At 34.7% G+C, this 21310-nt stretch overlaps 2 protein-coding genes across 2 annotated transcripts in view; one reads left to right on the top strand and one right to left on the bottom strand.

Annotated features, from left to right (window-relative positions):
• Positions 1-559: 559 nt before the first annotated feature.
• Positions 560-15611, bottom strand: vsig10 (V-set and immunoglobulin domain containing 10). The gene is made up of 9 exons (XM_022667289.2): positions 15261-15611; positions 13681-13980; positions 9353-9643; positions 7228-7509; positions 5363-5647; positions 3745-3858; positions 3589-3601; positions 1642-1796; positions 560-781 (listed from the first exon to the last, which is right to left on the bottom strand). The coding sequence occupies exons 1-9, from the start codon at positions 15313-15315 to the stop codon at positions 735-737; spliced, it is 1542 nt and encodes a 513-aa protein (XP_022523010.2). The 5' UTR covers positions 15316-15611; the 3' UTR covers positions 560-734.
• Positions 15612-19198: 3587 nt separating this feature from the next.
• si:dkey-98f17.5 (uncharacterized protein LOC569123 homolog) overlaps positions 19199-21310 on the top strand; it is a 35018-nt gene continuing 32906 nt past the window's right edge. The window contains exon 1 of the mRNA XM_049470695.1: positions 19199-19388. Coding sequence (XP_049326652.1) covers positions 19214-19388 — 175 coding nt within the window. The 5' untranslated portion in view covers positions 19199-19213. The remainder of the gene's footprint in view (positions 19389-21310) is intronic.

Raw genomic sequence — 21310 nt, 5'->3', positions numbered from 1 at the left:
GTTCTCCCTCCTGCCTTCGGGAAGAAGGGACCGCAGCATCCGGTCCAGCACGACCAGATTCTGCAACAGCTTCTATCCCCAAGCCATCAGACTCCTCAACTGCAGAGACTGAACTGATGTTTTTTCTGTACATGCACACACACTCTTACCCCACTTACCCCAGAAAATGGAAAGCACTAAAAACCCTACTACCTCACTGGACTCTATTGCACACTGTGTAATAGAGTAATTACTACCTCACTGGTCTTTTTTGCACACTGCAAAATTTGCACACTGTCTTGTTATTTATTATTCTTTGTCTGTATTGTGTTGTATTGTCTGTCTGCACTTTTGTACTGTTGCACTATTGTTCTGTCTACACTGTGTTTATGTGCACCATGGTCCCTGGAGGAACATTGTTTCGTTTCACTGTGTACTCTGTATATAGCTGAAATGACAATAAAAACCACTTTGACTTTGACTTTAAGTATTACTATTTAACTTCTACACACAGACACAGAGATACCACTGTCCCCTATTCACTTTTGTCCAACAGCAATAAAAGCAAGCAATCTGTGTATTCAATTCACAGTATTTTAATCCACACACACAGCACAACATACATATCAAGACAACATTTGTTTTCCCTGCATGCAACAAACAGTCCACAGCTGCGGCTGTTTTAAAAAACTTCTGTACACTCATAAAAGTTCTGTACAATCGTTACATTTCTGTCTTATTATTCAGGCTTCATCTCATTCCTCTGCTTGATCCGTGTCGTTTACATTGTCCTCATGATCACCTGCACATAAATAAGACAGAGGCAGTTAGAGCACTTAATACAATCTGATCCTCACCGTTTTCTTAGTTATGGATACTATACTTTTAAAGTTCTCAGTGCCTCAATGAAGTGTGGAGCTACTTTGAGCTTGTTAATGGTGTAAAATAGCCATTACTTTGAATAGGCAGCTCTATGCCCCTATTACTAGCATTGTTAGCCTGTTAGTTGAGAGCACTGGCTAAAAGTGCTGTTTTTTGGGAATTCTGGAGGATAACGGAAGTGGGCTATTCTACAAAAGTTCGTACTCATTATCATTATCATAGCGCTGGATGTTAATCTACACAGATTTCTCTTCTGAAAACTTTTTATTTGGGTGAGTAAAATAAGCCAAGCTGATATTAGCTAGCGGTTCGTCCCGTGTAGCTTGTTTTAACTTGATAATTAAATAATGCTTATGCTGCTCCAGCAGTGCTAGCAGGGGTTAGCAGCAGGCTACAGGCCTATAATGCTCACCGGCTTTAGCGGGTAAAGCTAATACTGGTGGAGATCTAAACTGAAACTCCTGTATAACTCTGTACTTCAGTGGAGTGGCTTTACTGCTCCCTTATACATGACCAGTAAAACTCATACATAAGACGGTAATATTTTTACTCAGAAAAGAATACAAAAAATGACCCCTGACTGCAATTTATGTCACGACTAAATAACTTTGATACAATCTTAAATAAATTACATATTTCTATAACTACTTCTCATTTATATCCGCATAACTATTTACTTTCACATGAAAAGCAAACACTGCTGCTGGATCAGATCCAGGTGTGTGCTGTGGAGCTGGAATGTTCACTTCAACAGTGGGAAACACCTAATCGTTCACTCACTGGACTGTATCCGGTGAATCTCCACCATGGTAGTTGTGTGAGTCGGCCCGTATCCGTTAGAGAGGGGAGGGAGTCTCGGAACGGCGCCGTGGAAAACTTCCTCCTCATCCGACTCCACCAGACTCAACACATCCGTCCTGTCCTCCTCGAAAGCACTGAAATGAAGAAATATGAACAGTATATCAGCACACAGACATCTTATTAACTTAATATACAGAGTTTAACCCTCCTGTTATGTTACGGATCAAATTGACCCTTTTTAAAAAATAATAAGAGAGCACTTAAAAATTATGAGTTTCTTTGATTTTACCAAATTAAAAACCTCTGGAATATAATCAAGAGGAAGATGGATGATCACAAGCCATCAAACCAAGCTGAACTGCTGGAAGTTTTGCACCAGGAGTAAAGGCATAAAGTTATCCAAAAGCAGTGTGTAAGACTGGTGGAGGAGAACATACCAAGATGCATGAAAACTGTGATTAAAAAAACAGGGTTATTCCACCAAACATTGATTTCTGAACTTTTAAAACTTTATAATTATGTAAACTTGTTATTTCAGCCATTTCTCATTTTCTGCACATAAATGCTCTAAATGACAATATTTTTATTTGGAATTTGGGAGCAATGTTGTCTGTAGTTTATAGAATAAAACAACAATGTTCATTTTACTCAAACATAAACCTTTAAATAGCAAAATCAGAGAAACTGATTCAGAAACTGAAGTGGTCTCTTTTTTCAGAGCTGTGGTTAAAAGTATTTTTTCAGTATGAAACTCCTTCTGCTTGCCTTAATTAGTGTAATCTCACATATTTGCAACCAACCTTAAACCAAAACTTAAACTAAAACAAAACTGTAATGCTATGTTTTTAATTTGTTATGTAAGACTATTATGTTTTATATGTTGGTCTTTTAACAGTAATAAAGTAGTGAAACAGTGAAAAAAGTTTGAACATGTATTTTTGTTATGAAAATCGAGTGAATTATTCTAATTGAACCATTACCTGTTAGAAGTAAGGAACACCATTGCACTAAATATTGATAGAATAAATAGTAATGGAGTTATAATGAAATATTTACACTGCTTGTTAGTTTTTTGTTTGTTTGTTTTAGCAATCTTCTGGATAATTAAACATGCAACAGGTCAAACTGACCCGGGAACACCATGGCTGTTCCTGACAAATGAACATAACAGGAGGTTTAAGACCAGTTACTCAGCTCCACTGATCATATAGTAGCACTTTCTAGCTCTATTATTACGGGTTGTAGTTCTGTGTCTGTTTCTCTGAATATTTTATTATTATCCTCCTTTTACCCTGATCTTCAACAATGCTCAGGACCACACAGGAGAGGGTGTGAAAAGTATTGACATTCATTACTCTGTAGGTAGAAGTATAGATACTAGGGTTTAAAATAGTTCTGTAGAAGTTAAAGTATCATCTCAAGCTTTTAACTATTTAAAGTTGATCCTTGATTTTTGTTCTTTTAAAGAAGTAAAATTACAGCTTGAAACTCACTGCAGCGCTCCATTGAGGTGTAATAGGAGGAATAGCGATGCTCTGTGTCGCAAGAACTGCGACCTGCTTTCCGACCTTTAGTTCTAACAGTTCTACAAGAACTACTGGTTCATTCTTTATAAACTAACATACAGACACTCTGGCAGAAGCTGGAAAGAGACCGAATATGTCTGTGAAAGCCAGAAAACGAGAAAGAGAAACTAATCCGCCTGAAACATTTATTACACTCTACAACTGTAGGTGGAGCATACCTAGTGGAGCTTTAAGTAAAAGTGTATAAGTGAGAATAATGACCTACCACCCAAATAATAATAATAATATAATAATAACTAATATAACTAATATAAACTAATAACAATGAGCCAATGAAGTATTTTTCTTTTATTACTTTATTTATCAATTATAATATATGTATTTGTATTGTTATACTTACCTAAATCCAAAACCTGTGGAACGATGGGGAAAAAATAGACAAAAAATTAGCAAATGATGCATAGAAAAGACACGGCATCAGAAAATTTCCATTTTCCGAACAATAAAAATATAAATTGCTCATAAAATAACACAAAAGTTCATATTAAACACGTACTCAGACATATCCTGTCTCGGCGGGAGTACGCCAGTATCCCCAGCGTGACCCCAGCAACGACAATCACAACGGAGATGAAGAGACCGACCACCACCCCGGACCTGTCCGCAAAGGCTGAAAATAAACATGTTGCACTTATCAGAACAGCAGAACATCAGACACATCTGCATACAAAGAATTCATTCTTTCAGACAGGCCAGCACTGACGCAAGCACACACTGACGACACTTTTTACCGTCTAACACCCCGAACATGTCACACAGCAGCATTCCGGGAAAGACATTAAACATAAAACAGCTAAAGCTTCACAGAGAACAGCATACCATATTACAGGCTCATAACTGTCATACCTAAGAACTAAATTTAAAATACAATTTTAATTATAGAAAATAAAACTACACTGTAATAAAGCTGTGTGTACCCAGCTTTTAATCTGAATTACAGCTGAGGAATATTCATGTGGGGATTTTTCCAGGCCCAGGCTGTTGCTTAGGAACATACAAACAAATGCACTCTGCTGTACAACATGTGGCATTTAAATTTAAAAAAGAAAGGGGAAAATATGGATGATGATCATACAGTAAAAAAAAAAAATTCAAACATGCTACAAATAAAAAGGTCTTTTTTACATTTTCTACTCCACCAGTCTTACACACTGCTTTTGGATATCTGTATACCACTCCTGGTGCAAAAATTCAAGCAGTTCAGTTTGGTTTGATGGTTTGTGATCATCCATCTTCCTCTTGATTATATTCCAGATGTTTTTTTAATTTGGTAAAATTTAAAGATACTTAATTTTTGCTTTCTTATTTTTTTCCAGAACTGTAAAAATATATCAATATATGTTATGTATTTTTTATCCCACTTTTTTCTCCAATTGAATGTTGAATGCCAATAATCTCAAAAAACCTTTTAAGCTGTGTATCCCTGATCTCTGGTGATGCCAGGAGGGTGAAGACTAGTGCATGCCTCCTCTGATACATGTGAAGTCAGACTCTGCCTCTTTTTGAACTGCTGTTGCTGCAGAATTGCCGAGTAGCATCACAGTGCTCTCGGAGGAAAGTGCAGCGACTCGTTTCTGATACATCAGCTCACAGACGCCTTGTTCTGATCCACATCACCCTAGGAGTGATAAGGGGAATAAGGGTGCCATCTACTGTACCCACCCAGAGAGAGAGAGCAAGGCCAATTGAATTGTGCTCTCTCGGGCCTCCGGCAGCTGAAGGCAAGCTGCATGAGCGGGATTCAAACCAGCAATGTACTAATTATCTTGGGAGCACCTTAGTCTGCTGATCCCGGAGCCCACTTTTTATCATTTTTGTTACATTGTTAATGTTCTATTTAAGACTATACTAAAGCTATACAGGAACACATGCAGAATTATTCCGTAAATAAAAAGTGTTAAACAAACCAAAATACTGTATATTTTATACTTTAGATTCTTCTAAGTAGCACATTTATCTTTGAGTTCAAATAATATTTGTATATATATATATATATATATATATATATATATATATATATATATATATATATACATATATATATATATATATATATATATATATATATATATATATATATATGTATATATAAAACAACAAAATCCTGCACTTACACTTGACAGTAACGTACACCGGCAGTTCTTTTGCAGCCACAACATTCTCACTCCAGCAGTAAAAAACACCTTCATCCTCCTTCGTTATGTTGACGATGGTGAGAGTAATAACGGGGCCCTGGATGTTTATGATGTATTTAGAGCTGGGGACGATATTCTCCTGATTCTTTCCTTTCTGCCACACGGTTTTAGCAGGAGGGAGGGATTTATCCTCTGTGCAGGAAAGGGTGAGGTTACTGCCCTCCACAGTCGCCACCAGCGGCTCTCCCACCGGATATGGAGCTTCTGCAATGCCAGAGACAAGAGTCAGCTCATTGATTTCAGAAAAAGCAGTGTAACACTAATACACACTCATACATATCTTCAGTTTTTGAATCAGTTTCTCTGATTTGAGTAAAATTAACATTATTGTTTTATTCTATAAACGACAGACAACATTTCTCCCAAATCCCAAATACAAATATTGTCATTTAGAGCATTTATTTGCAAAAAATGAGAAATGTCTGAAATAACAAAAAAAGATGCAGAGCTATCAGACCTCAAATAAAGTTTTAGGAGTCAGAAATCAATATTTAGTGGAATAACCCTGGTTTTTAATCACAGTTTGTTTCATGCATCTTGGCACCATGTTCTCCTCCACCAGTCTTACACACTGCTTTTGGATAACTTTAGCCTTATACTCCTGGTGCAAAAATTCAAGCAGTTCAGTTTGGTTTGATGGCTTGTGATCATCCATCTTCCTCTTGATTATATTCCAGAGGTTTTCAATTTGGTAAAATCAAATAAACTTATAATTTTTAAGTGCTCTCTTATTTTTGTCCAGAGCTGTATATTTATATACACTTCCAGAAAGCTCCATAAATATGAAGGAACAAAACTTTAAAAATAAATAAAAGATAAAAAATAAATAAAAACTTAAGTAAATCCCTCAATAAAAGTAATATGGTGATTAAAATAAAATTGTAAAGAAGAATAAATACATATATATAAAAATAAATATCTTAATTTGTTATTTATGGCTTTCTTTATTAACATTATATGATATATGATAATGAAAGGGCGTGCTTTTCACGTACAGGCTTAGGAATGCTAAGACACCATGACATCATAAAAACAAGGAAAAACAGAACTAAATAAATTGGGAAATAAATGAATGCAGGAATAAATAGTTAGGTAAATAAATAAACAAATAAATCAAAAGAAAAAATAAATCAATCATAATAAAGAAACCCATGACAAATGACAATTTACTAAGATATTTATTTTTGTGTATATGTATTTATTTTTATATTCATTATAATTATTCTTTACCGTTTTAATCACCGAATTATGATTTACATACGTTTTTATTGTACTTAATGCCAGTAATTTTTGGCAATGCGTTTGATAGATAGAGACAGTTAGGAGCCCAGAAGGACTACAAGACGGATGCAAAGCTGCTTATTATCTCCTGGTTTTACAGGTTAAACACTAAGCTTCAGATACGATTGGCTTACTTAAGTCTCGGTCGTTTATCACAACCACTAGTAGGGATAGATAGATAGATAGATAGATAGATAGATAGATAGATAGATAGATAGATAGATAGATAGATAGATAGATAGATAGATAGATAGATAGATAGATAGATAGATAGATAGATAGATAGATAGATAGATAGATAGATAGATAGATAGATAGATAGATAGATAGATAGACAGACAGACAGACAGACAGACAGACAGATAGATACTTTATTTATCCCAAAGGAAATTTAGGTATCCAGCAGCAACAACACAATACAATAAGAAATATATTCAAACATAAATTAAAACACAGAAGAATAGAAAAAATATAAATGCTACTGATGCTAGTGCAGGTCTTACTGAGTATAAAGGAGCAGGACTTTTCACTCCCAGGCAGTTTGAGTGTGTGCTGCCCTTTACAGGTGATCTTCTGCCCATCATGCAGCATGGTCCTGTTCAGAGTTACCCCTATGTTCTCTGTGATCTCTGACTCCAGGTCATGCTCTACTGCGTCTGTTTCAGAAGCCAGGAACACCTGCAGGGTGGGAACAGGGTAGCCCCCGAACCAGGAGCAGTTAAAGTGGACCAGGTCCGGACTGCTGGCCTCTTCCCAGCTGCAGTTCGGGTGTCTGTCCGGAACATCTGGAGAAAGAGACAACCAAAGATATGGTCAAGCTTTATGGACTTCTGTTTGGTCTGAATCTAATTAATTACAGTGCCTTGCAAAAGTATTCATACCCCTTGAACTGTTTCGTTGTTTTGTCACCCTACAACCATAAACTGTAAAATGTATTTTATTGAGATTTTAAGTGACAGACCAACACAAAGTGCATATGTTAATTTTAAAAAAGTATGTACTTTTCCATGTTAAGAATAATGAAAAAAATTACACTTTTTCTTTACAAGGGTAATCATTACTAAATTTGAATGCATAAAAATGTTGTTAATAATAATGAATTAAGACTAAAACTAAACGCTAAACTGTAAAAAATACTTGCAATTATTATTAATAATGTATTAACTAGTTTTAATTAATAATTAGTTCTAGATACATTCTTTTGTATCTCGTGACTAAAAGTTTTGCCAACCAAAAACATTTGGCATCAGCTGAATAAGTAAAAAGGCTGAATAGTGTATACTCCAAAATTACTCCAAATTTATACTCCAAAGTCATACTGCAGTGTTAGTGTATAACACGGCAATGCAATATAATTAAGATATGTTTTACTCAGTTAGAATAGAATTATAGATATTTACAGTTCAGATTTTAGTTAGTAACAACAGTATTAAGTAGTATCGATTTATAACATTAGTCATAACCATTGAATTTCAATTTCTTCTAATAGAAAACTGCAATTTTATTGAATTCCATTTTTTTTTTGCCTAAGCTGTAATAATAATAATATTTCATAATTCATGTAGTCTCATTTTTATTAATAAAAACTTTATTTCAGAGATAAACTATTAAACATTTCCTTCTCATTTACTACTACTAACACATAACTACAAATAATACAGCTATTTTGTACTAGTACACACTGTAATTATCAGAGGTGGAAAGTAATTACATTTACTCAAGTTACTGTAATTGAGTAGATTTTATGAGTAATTTGTAATTTTTAGAGGTGTTTATATAATAGGTCATTTTACTTTTACACAAGTACATTTTGGCACAATGATTTGTTTTTACTTTTTTACATCAAATATTTAAAAGTAACTATGTAACTTTTATTCAAAGTACATTTTAAATTGAGTACTGTTTTACTTTTACTCGAGTAGATTTTTAGATGGGTACTTTTACTTTTACTTAAGTAGAATTTTAGCAAAGTAAAGGTACTTTTACTTAATTACAATTTTTCTGTACTTTTTCCACCTCTGTTAATTATGACTAGTAAAACTCATAACTATTTAATAAAATTTCCTCAAATAAAAAACTAGTCTAGTTTTTACTAGTAAAACTCTTCATCAACTGTTAAAGGCCAATTAGAGAATACTGTAAATCACTCAGTTATTTTAGGTCATACTGCAGTGTTTCCTCTAATGTTAGCCTTGTTTTCTTCGGATGTCATCAAATCAGTGAGTAATCCAGCTCAGAGAAACTGTTAGCTAGCATTTTGCAGCTAAACTGCTTCAGTCCAGCAGAGGCTGACAGCTGTGTTTGTTGGCATTGCAGACTTAAAACAAAAACACATTTAAGATACTTAATTTATGCAATATAATTGAAAACCTGCCAAAAACAATTTTGGTATTCTGCCTTAGTTTAAATTTGTTTGGTTTTGGTTTCAGCCCAAAAGGTTTTTCATTGCAACATTTCGTTGCATCTCTACTTGTGACTCAATTAACCCTTATTTATAAAAATAAATAAAAGGAGCTTTTCATCAGAGCAATCCAGAGTTATCATCAGCCTGGGTAGCATCATGGATAAAAGAGCATTGCTAGCTTTGTATGATAGCATGTAATGATATCTTCTACATGTACAACTCACAGTAGACCAGCAGTTCCTGAGTCCATGTTGCGGTGCGATTGGAGAGCAGGTTTTGGGCTGTGCAGGTGTAAATCCCCTGGTCAGCAGGTTGAAGGTTGCTTATTTTAAAGTTTAGAGATGATCCAGTGATAGACGCCTTTATGGCATTGTCCAAAACCCATGTCAGATTCTGCAAGGGGTACGACTCGCTGGAGCATTCAAATGAAATATCTGAGCCTTTCTGGACATAAAGTGTTCCGTTCGAAAGCCTGGTTGCTGGTTTTATATCTGCTGTTAAAATGGCTGGACCATCTGAAACAAAAAATCAAAAACACTGAAATTAGAAAATTATATATATTTTTTATATATAGGCCAGTCGTCCCACCCACTCAGCTGCTACTCAGCAGTATATCCCCCATTAATGGTGATACCAAAACGCAAGGAGGGTGCAGACCAGCACACGCCTCCTCCGACACATGTGAATTCAGACTCCGCCTCTTTTTAAACTGCTGATGATGCAGCATTACTGAGTAGCATCACAGCGCTAACGCTCGGATGAAAAGAGCAGCAACACGGATCTGATACATCAGCTCACAGATGCAGCCTTATGCTGATCCAGATCACCCTATAGGAGTGATGAGGCGAAAGAGCACTATGTACTGTACCCACCAAGAGAGAGCAAGACCAATTGTGCTCTCTCGGGGCTCTGGCAGCTGATGGCAAGCAAGCTGCATGACCGGGATTCAAACCAGCTATAGTGGCAGCGCTTCAGACCACCTGGTCCCCTATTTATGCCTTTTAAGCAATACATAAATCATTAAACAGACGAAATACTATATATTGTGCACAAACTTATCCTGTGCAACATAGGTAACTCTTGCTCTCCTTTCCTGGAACGGTCCTGATGAATGCCAGTTTTATCATAACTATTTTGATGGTTTTTGTGACTGCACTTTCCTTTTTTTCTTTAATTAGTTGAGTATTTCTTCTCATAATATGAGATATTAGAACATTAGTCAAATATTCACTATTCACTGTATACCTGTAACTCTACCTCTTCACTACTTTACAACTGATTCTCTCAAACACTTTATTAAGAGACAAGAAATTCAAGTAATTAACTCTTGATGAGTTCAGCATAGCTGTTAACTGAAAGCCTGAATTCCAGGCGACTCTACCTCATAAAACTGAGTTTTAAGAGGAGCTACTTTAAAGAATCTAAAATATGAAAAATATTCTGGTTTCTTTAACACTTTGTTTGGTAACACTTTATAATAACTTTCACTAATATATTTTTAACTAGTGATCAGTAGATGTGAACAAAGCAGTAGTTCATCAGAATTTAAATACTAACATATGCTGACACATGGCACTTATTTATCAGCATGGATCTTTATCATAAAAATGTTAGCAAATCATGAGCTCTTTAGAATTTGACAATTAATAAATCGCTAGTAAATGTGAATTTTAAACCAGGCAAATGTTTATCAATTGCAGTTCATGTTGCCGATGCGTTCATTAGTATTTACAAATGTGATAGCAACTTTTTAGTTTCTTAAAATGTGAAAAATAACAGTTATTAATCATTAGTTAATGGTATATTAATGAATGTTATTATAAAGTGTTACCCTTTGTTTTTTTATGAAATAATTTCATGTGTGTTTCTTCATATTTTGGATTTTGGAGTTTAGTATTAATCTACAATACAGAACATTTAGAAATAATGAAAAAACACTGAATTTAGGGTGTGTCCAAACTTTCAACAGGTACAGTAGGTGTATCCTTAGTTATCCTCCTGTTTTGTTTATTTGTCAGGAACAGTAACGGTGTTCCTGGGTCAGTTTGACCCGATGCATGTTTGCTTACCCCAAAAAAAATCCTAATAAGCAGTGTAAATATTTCATTACTAACTCCATTACTAATTATTATATCAATATTTAGTGCAACAGTGTTCCTTACCTCTAACAGGTAGTGGTTCAATTAGAATATTTCACTAATTTTTCATAAAAATTATACGTTCAATTTTTTTTTAATGTTTCACTACTTTATTACTTTGAAAGACCAACATATAAAACACAATAGTTTTAGTTTTAGTTTTAGTCATAGTTTTAGCAGGGGGTGCAAATATGTGAGATGAACCATTTTCATATTATAAAATAATCTGTACCACTTTAAAATAAGACTACCTTTATAAAGGGTTTATAAATGTTTACAATTAGTTTATTAATGGTTACTAATTAGGTTGTAAATGCCTTAAAAATCATTAATAATCACTTATAACACATACTGTACGTAGAAAGGGCAACAATATAGATGGCTGTGGGTTCACTATTTGGCAACCAACAGATCATTGTTGCCCTTTCTGCATATGTGTTATAACTGATTATTAATCATTTTTAAGGCATTTACAACCTAATTAGTAACCATTAATAAACTAATTGTAAACCATTTATAAACCTTTTATAAAGGTAGTCTTATTTTAAAGTGGTACCAAATAATTAAGGCAAGCAGAAGAAATTTTTCATACTGAAAAAATACTTTAAACTATTTTTCCTAGATCGTCAAACTTTAAAACAGGTCAATTTGACCCGTAACATGATAACAGAAGGGTTAAGTCGTATTGTTTTATTTTATATCATTGTTTTCTAAAGCTTTTTCAACCTCACAGCAGTTACTATAAGACCCTATAAGCCACCACATGCTGGTGGAATATGTGGACCCTCAATACACCAGTTCTGAATCCAGTTCAGGGTGTCAGAGGATCAGAGGGATTTGAGTGCAGTTGAAACACAGTGAGTTTCAGTGTGAGTTTCAGTTACACACAGTTGTGGGTCAGTGAAAAAGTGCGAGCAGTTAAACTCGCTTAACCTGTTTACCTTTACTGAAACCAACATGGATACTTTTGCATGTTCCACAGATACTCACTGCTGTATCACAGCCTTTCACACTGCAGCAGCTCCTCTAAAACACTTTATACTGATACAAACTCTCTATAAAGTTATATATCAGCTATAAAATATTTACTAGTAATGATCATATCATGTCTTCAGATTAATAAACACGACCACATAATCCTTAATGTAATTAAAAATAGTTATATCAGCCATTTACTTACTTATGGAATTTCACTCTTCATATCTTATCTGTATATATTTTTCATCAGTAACACTTTAAATAAATAAAGATATCTACAACTAGATATAAGGATATCTACATATATCTATATATATTGTTTTATAAGTATATTCGTAAATTAGTGTAACAACTGTAATAACAATGTAATGCAATATAACAAGGATATGTGTAGTTTTACACAACTATAAAATAATTATAGATATTAACAGTTCAGATTTTAATTAGTAACAAGATTATTATATTAATTAATATTAATTAGATTATTCTTCTAGTAAAAAAAATACAATTACCTTGAACGCAGTTTTAGGCCTAAACTGTAACATTTTAGTTTACTATTAATAAAAATAATTTAAGATTCCTGTAGTTTTGTTTTTTACTAGTATAAACTAATAAATATTCGGTACTACTAATACAATATACTATTACAGCTATTTTATCCTAGTACACACTGTAATTATGACTAGTACAATTTTACTAAAATTCTACAAAGGTGTTAAGTAACTAAGTACAAATACTTTATTACCTTATTTAAGTACAAATGTAAACTTTTGTCCTTAATGGCTTTACTTTTTCCCCTTACATTCTTTTACTTTTATACTTTAAGTAGTTTTGAATCCAGCACTTTTACCCTTTTAATTGAGTACATCAACTTCTACAGAATTTCTTTCTATACATTTCACCCATTCAGCTGCTTGTCTGCTGTATATCCCACATTAATAGTGATGCCCCAACACCAGGAGGGTGAAGACTAGCACATGCCTCCTCCGATACATGTGAAGTCAGCCACTGGCTCTTTTCTAACTGCTAAGTAGCATCACAGTGCACTCGGAGGAAAGCGCAGCGACTCGGTTCTGATACATCAGCTCACAGACGCAGCCTTGTGCTGATCAACATCACCCTAGGAGTGATGAGGGGAAAGAGTGCCATCTACTGTAACCCCCCCAGAGAGAGTAAGGCCAATTGTGCTCTGTCAGGGCTCCGGCAGCTGATGCCAAGCAAGCTGCATGACCTGGATTCAAACAAGCGACCTCCTGATCATAGTGGCATAATTATAATTTTGTATCGCTAGTGGCTCAACAGTTTACCTCAAGCCTTACGATAGTAAGCTTCATCATGCTGCTTCTGTCATACCATAATCATAATATGTTTTTTTTTTCAGAATGTATTTCCATATGAAAATCCCAGCTATGTAAATTTAAAAAAAAAAGACGTACCAGCGACCTGCAGAAGAATATTCCGGGACAGGCTGTCGTTTCTGGGCACGGGGACACACCGGTACACGGCCTCGTCTATCAGCATCAGGTTGGTGAAGCTCAGGCTGCCGTTCTTCAGTACGGATAAGTGACCTGAGCTGAGGGGCTGAGTATTCACATGACTGACCAAGATCTCCCCGCTCTTATTCCACTGGATCCTCAGCAGGGAGGCTTTGTCTGGAAGTCCTAAACACGGCAGCAGGATGCTCTTCCCCTTCTCTCCAATAAAAACCACCTCCTCCTGCTCTCCTCCAGCACCGGCTGTGGACCAACACGAGAAAACAGTGAGGAAATGTGAATAAGGGTCAGGACCTCTCTAGTGTCCAAACTTTTGAATTAAATTCATCATTATATTTTATTATAGTGCTACCCGCCTTGGTAATTGTTAAGGGTGGACGATATGATCCTAAAGTAATATTACAATATCTTAGGGTATTTGTGCAATAGCGATATTGTTGGCAATAAATTAAAAATAAATTAAATAAATTAAATTAAATATAATAATATATAATAATATATAATAAATTAAATATATTTAACTAATAGTTAATTTCTAGAATATACTACTGCAACAAAATAAATATAAATATTTATTAAGTATAAATACAACAGTTTCAAACAGTCTGCAGAAACTGTAAAAAAAACCTTAGTCTACTTTGTAAACAGTAATGTACAAAGACACTTATTTTGTATTAAATAATATTAGTGTAACAAAATAAAAAAGATCAAATAATACCTACCCCAAAACCATATATATATATATATATATATTTTTTTTTTTTTTTTTTATGTTTTTTTTATCAAATAATTCACGCCAAGTATCCCCAGAATTGTCCGCCCTTAACCATATAATAGTTTTAATGTCACACAACAATAATACACATGATAAATATTGCTAAATATGATATTTTTTTGCATTGTGCAGTTGTGTATCGTATCCACAACCCTAATAACATAATAAAAGTACACACATAAACTTTACACATCCATTTCACATTTTACAAAGTAAAAGTCATCCTGGTGTGATTTTTTAAGAGCAAACCGGACGAAAAATCCAGTCAAAATATCATAATAATATTTTAAAATTGTGATATAATATTAGATTTTTTTTACCACTAGTGTATCACCCACCAATAATAACAATAGTATATACTAATGTTAATGTCACATGACAGTAATACACGTGTTAAATATCCTTAAATAATATTTAAGTATTTAATAACAACATAATGAAAGTGCACACATTCACATAATTTACACATAAACCTTACAAAATAAAAGTCCCTCTTTTGTCAAAACAAAAATACAGTACAAAAATGAACAGTAGCTACAGCATAAAATAAAGCATGGATTCATTAAATAATCAATAAATAATCATTTAAATACATATTTAAATAATACAAATTATAGATTATTTGAAGAGTACCATATATATATATATATATATATATATATATATATATATATATATATATATATAGAGAGAGAGAGAGAGAGAGAGAGAGAGAGAGAGAGAGAGAGAGAGAACATTAAACACTTACCTGAGAGAGAGGAGAGGAAGAAGAACAGGAGGAATAATATTACTCCACTCTTCATCTTTTCAGTGCAGGAAGTCTCTCGGTAAATGAGTGTTTATTATATTAAAGGTATTAAATCAGTAAATCCGTCATATCCAATCAGAATCCAGCAGCAGCAGCCGAGCACGAGGACGGGCCTGAGTCCTCTTTCACACACCTGAATCCTGTTTACTGATCATTTCCTCCATTTTCCCCTTTCTGTGTGTCTGTTTACTCCTCCACCCTTCATACACCTGTTCTCTCTCTCTCTCTCTCTCTCTCTCTCTCTCTGTATTATGCAGGAGAGAGAGACACACCCTTACCTGTTCTTAAAGCTACAGTACTGCAGTTTCACTCTACAACACCTACAGCCTACAGTCTCCCAATCATTCAGTACCTGTATAAAGTTTCTCTTTATTTCTTTATTTAATTTATTTTCTACATTGTAGATTAATACTAAAAACATTAAAACTATTAAGGGACACACAAAGAAGTAGACAGTAAAAAAATGTTATTCATCCACATTAATTCCCTGATCTAAACCTGATGAACTGAGATGGTGATTTGAGGTGATTTAATTGGGATGAGCTGAAGCTTCACAGCTTGAAGGAAAAGCAGCAACTATTGTTCAGCACCTCCAGGAACTCCTTCCTTCAAGACGCTGAGAAAAAAAAATATTCCAGGTGACTCTCCCTCATGAAGAAACTGAGATTAAAATCTCACCAAGAGTGAAGTGCAGATCCGTACTCAAAGATAAATGTGATACTTCTAGAAGAAGAATCTAAAGTATAAAACAGATTCTGGTTTGGTTTAACACTTTTTATTGACATAATAATTCAGTATGTGTCCCTGTAGAGATTTAATGTACTCTCAGTATTAAATTTACAATGTAAAAAATCATAAAAAGTAAGAAACCCATTAAATGAGAAGATGCGGGACCAGACTCTTGACTGGAACTGTATTATGTGCTGCCATGTTCTTATTGTGAATAAAATATGGGTTTTTTGACATTTGCATTCTCTTTTTTAGCTCATTTACGTTAGATAACTAATTAAATAAAAAACGAAATAAATAACTAAATAAATAACGAACTAAAAAAATAAGCTTAATTAAAAGTATAGCCGTTATTTTAAACATATTATAATGAATGACTATCAGACTTATGTTATGTTTTTATGCAAAAAAAAAAAACATCCCTTGTAAAAGAAAAAGTGCCTTTTTAAAGAATACTTAACATGGAGAAGTACATAACATTAAAATTAATACGTACTTAAATCATACCTGTCAAGTTTTGGACTTAAAAATAAGGGATTTTTTCCGCCGCCCCAACAGCCCAAACGAGGGAAAAAAAAAAAATATATATATATATATATATATATATATATATATATATATTTTTTTTTTTTTATTTAATAGATTTAAAATTGAAATTGAAGGGTGCACAAATTTACAAAAAGGACATGGATCAGATATATTCCATAAGTAAATAATAGTCCTAAGGGGCCTACACAATTAATAATCTTTCATTAATACTTCTTTCTATCGTTCAGTCCACTCCTGATCAGTTCAGTTAATTTCAGCCCTCTCCACATTTTCTCTCTCTCCAGCTCAACCATCTCTTCTACCCCTTCTAAATAATACATTACATTACATTATAATACATTACCACAATACTTGAGATTTAAACAAATTCTAACAAACCCTAAAACTAGCCCTGAACTAATAGAGTTTGGAAATGATAGTTATTGGCTGATCAGGCACATCAGGGCAGGGCATTATATATATATATATATATATATGTAGATTTTTCTCAAACCCTGAATATCTATCTAGCTAATTCTAAAGTTAAGCTAACTGAGTCACAAGCTGTATTTTATTAAACACACAGTGGGTTTAATTTATGTGTTGATTCAGAGAAGAGTCTTTTTAACCAGCTATCAGAAACAATCTCATCACAGTCTACATGGTTCATTACCTTTCTTTTAGAAAAATCTCCGTATATCCAGATTAGTTTTAACGACAGCTGCTCCGACTAGCTGCCTGAACTCACAGCGAGGGGAGGGGCGGGGCTTCCCGCACACTAAACTGCGCTCCGCAAAACCCTCCTGAAAGGCGGGACTTTCTACTTGAACCGGCACCACGATTGGTTAAGAGACACACAGCGGTCAGTGCATTGTCGCCTGTGGCCTATATATTTTTTTATTTAGTATAATACGGGAAATTTACGGGAAAATACTAATACGGGAGGACGGCGGGAAAGAGGAGTAAAATACGGTAGTTTCCCGGCCAAAACGGGAGACTTGACAGGTATGACTTAAATATATACTAAATGTAATATTTTGGAACAACTTATGGAAACTTAAGTACATTTCAGTATATTTCAGTTGTAATTAAGCAATATTTCAATGCAACATAAAAGCATTAAATTGAGTGCAGATTACAATTATATTTAAGCAGATCTAAGTATGTGTCTTAAACATCTTTATACTTGAAGTATACTGTAAATGTACTACTTTGCATATTGATGCACATATTGTGTACACCTGTTAATGCTACTGTAAAAAAAACTAAACTAAAGTGCACTTTAAACCATATTTAATGCCAAGATATATATAAGCATATTGCTTAAAAATACATTTTCTAGAAATACAGAGAAAGTATATTTAATGTGTATTTTCATAAAGTATATTAAATTGAAAATGTACTTTTAGTATCCTTTACCTAATTTAAACATACTTTTAATGCTCTTAAGTATACTTCCTTTTCACAACGGATATAAGATGCCTATTTTTTAATGTAGGTATAATCACAACGTAATTAAATAGTAATTAATTAATATATGACATATTATATATGGCAAAAATTATACAGATCTAGCAGTATAGACATGAAAATGTTTTTTTTGTGAACATTTATGTAACATCTTAGAAACGCAGCAGGGAGGTGTTTGTGTTTATTAAACACGTGCATTATTTATTCTGGCCGCTGGAGAGCGACACACATCGGCTCAGGTAAAAAAAATAAAGAGCTGTTTCATAACGAGACTGCCCACTTCCTATCTACCCGGATATAGCAGTTTACTAACGCTAACCACTAGAGGGAGCCCGCGAGGGAGTCTTTAATGAATGGTGGTAAATAGAGCTAAACGGCTAAAACTGCTAATTAAAAATATTGTCTAACTACATATTTAGGATATTCCTTAAATTTTAGAAAGTATAAAAAAGTGTTTCGGTAATAATGCATAGAAAACATACATATATGTTTCTGTTTTTCTACAGCACACGAGTATTGGGCAAAACAGTCACTAGCATTACTGCTAATGTGCACCAATATTCAGTATGCTGACGATAAAATTAGAGTCAGAGCACAGTCAGAGTTTAAAAGGCTGTAATCTATTAATTAATGGAGTTTTAGAGCTAAAAAATATTATAAATATATAATAAATATATATAAATATAAATATTAAACTAGAACTGAAACGAGTAATGTTCTGTGTTGTTGAGAAAAGTGATATAAGGTAAAATATATATATATATGTATATATATATATATATATATATATATATATATATATATATATATATATATATATACATATATATATATATATATATATACATATATATATAATAAAGAACTAAATATTGCATGGCCACGACTTATTAAAGCGTCGGAACAAGACCCTAATGAGTTAATTAAGTCATAGGGATGACTTATTAAGCCGTGGGAACAAGATAATTAAGTCCTGGCCCTGTAGGTCTTTTTTCACAACTTATTTATGCAATTCCCATGCCTTAATAAAGTAGTGGCCATGCATTAGGATCTCGTTCCCATGCTCTGAGTAGTCGTGGATCTTGTTCCTATACCTTAATAAGTTGTGGCCACACATCGAGTGGCTCCTCTCCTCGCTATACGCTCTGTGACGGTGCAGCAGTGAAATGGGTCCCCCGTGTTTAGTTGCGGGTAAAGTGCGGTTCCGCGGCGGCACTGTAATAAACATGTCCGGCTCCAGAAAGACCCGCTCTGTGGCCAACGCTCCCGACACCGCGCTCAGCAGCCCCAGCGAGCGGATCCTGCGGGACTGCCACAGCCTTTATGTGGACCAGGACAAGGGTAATACACACACACACACACACCTGCACACACACACACATGTACACACACCGGGGGAATTACACACTTAAGGGGGTGTGTGAGCCCCCCTCCAGTCTCCCCCTAGGGTTCGAACTCTTATGCAACAGTGTAAGACGGCTAGTAAGTCTCATTTTATGAAGCTGTGTAATAACAGACATTAATTCAGACCTGCAGGAGAGGGAGAGAAAGCTGCATACAGAGTTCTCTGACTGTATAATCTGATATCATTTACACAACCAGTCAAAAGTTTTTAGTTTAATATTAATGTAGATTAATATTAAGTACATGAAAACGATCAAGGGACACATGGGATTATATAGCAACCTGTGAAAAAGCCACTCCGATACCACCATCTCTGCAGACACACCTTTCTAGATGCTCTATTTATAGAATTTTACTCCATTCTGCCGTTTTTCTTTTGATTTATTCTCCACTGTTTACATCTTTGCAAATTTTCACTGCTAAATTATTATATATTTGTGTGCATGCACTGTATATATATATATATATATTGCTGACATCAGTTATCTTGTCAATATAAACACAACAACCCGTGTTTATTATTGTTTTACTGTGCTTAACTACACTACCTCCAGTACATACACACTATCTATCTATCTGTCTATCTATCTGCCTGTCTGTCTGTCTGTCTGTCTCTCTATCTTTCTGCATGTCTTTCTGTCTATCTCTCTATCTTTCTGCCTGTCTGTCTGTCTCTCTATCTTTCTGCCTGTCTGTCTGTCTCTCTATCTTTCTGCATGTCTTTCTGTCTATCTCTCTATCTTTCTGCCTGTCTGTCTGTCTCTCTATCTTTCTGCCTGTCTGTCTGTCTCTCTATCTTTCTGCCTGCCTGTCTGTCTCTCTATCTTTCTGCCTGTCTGTCTCTCTCTCTCTGACTGTGGGCCTGTCTGTCTGTCTATCTATCAATCTCTCTGACTGTCTGTCTGCCTGTCTGTCTGTCTGTCTCTCTATCTTTCTGCATGTCTGTCTGTCTGTCTCTCTATCTTTCTGCATGTCTGTCTGTCTCTCTATCTTTCTGCCTGTCTGTCTGTCTCTCTCTCTGACTGTGGGCCTGTCTGTCTGTCTATCTATCAATCTCTCTGACTGTCTGTCTGCCTGTCTGTCTGCCTGTCTGTCTGTCTCTCTATCTTTCTGCCTGTCTGTCTATCTCTCTCTCTCTCTGACTGTGGGCCTGTCTATCTGTCTATCTCTCTCTCCCTGTCTGTCTGTCTGTCTGTCTGTTTATTTATTTTTCTCTCTCTCTCTATCTATCTATCTATCTATCTATCTATCTATCTATCTATCTAGTCTATCTAGTCTATATTTGTCTGTCTCTCTATCTATTTATCTGTCTGTCTGTCCATCTGCATGCCTGACTGTATGTTTGGGTTTATGGTTCAGGAAACCCTTTAGTTATGAGTTTAGTATTTATATAAGATCTTTCAGAAGAGCAGCATGCAGGAGTGAGATGGGAGGTTTAATCTGATATTACAGCTCAGCTGTTCATCATGTTTGGGAACCAGGTGTTCCTGAAGAGCAGCGTTCCTCAGCCAAGTTCCTTCTGGAGCAGTGAGGAACACTGAACACTGATCCTGCGGGAGCTGGTGTGTGTAACGGGAGACGGGGGTCCCTGTGAGCTATAAAGAGCAGGGAACTCTGCTGAGGAACACGGGAACAGACTTCATCAGGACTTACAGGACTTAGCTACACTCCTGCTTGTGTTTCTCTGCTTTTCCATAATAGGATTTGAAGCTTGTGCTGATCCATGACACAGATATGGATATATGGATTATGTGTTTATATTAATATGCAGACTTTAACCTTCATTACTTTTATTACCACCACTTTAATTTCCGTCATTTTCACACTTTTCTTCATTTTAATTGAGTTTATAATACAGG

The sequence above is a fragment of the Astyanax mexicanus genome, chromosome 22 (assembly GCF_023375975.1).
Source record: "Astyanax mexicanus isolate ESR-SI-001 chromosome 22, AstMex3_surface, whole genome shotgun sequence".
Lineage (NCBI taxonomy): Eukaryota > Metazoa > Chordata > Actinopteri > Characiformes > Acestrorhamphidae > Astyanax > Astyanax mexicanus.
Note: the sequence above shows the minus strand (reverse complement) of the source record. Positions and strands in the feature narration are given on the sequence as shown.

Excerpts from the sequence above, each read along its gene's own strand:
- vsig10 (XM_022667289.2), bottom strand. The coding sequence starts at position 15,315 with ATGAAGAGTGGAGTAATATTATTCCTCCTGTTCTTCTTCCTCTCCTCT. Across the intron at positions 9,644-13,680 it reads TATTCTTCTGCAGGTCGCTG|ATGGTCCAGCCATTTTAACA; the intron begins GTACGTCTTTTT and ends TTTTTGTTTCAG. Across the intron at positions 7,510-9,352 it reads TCAGGAACTGCTGGTCTACT|ATGTTCCGGACAGACACCCG; the intron begins GTGAGTTGTACA and ends CTCTTTCTCCAG.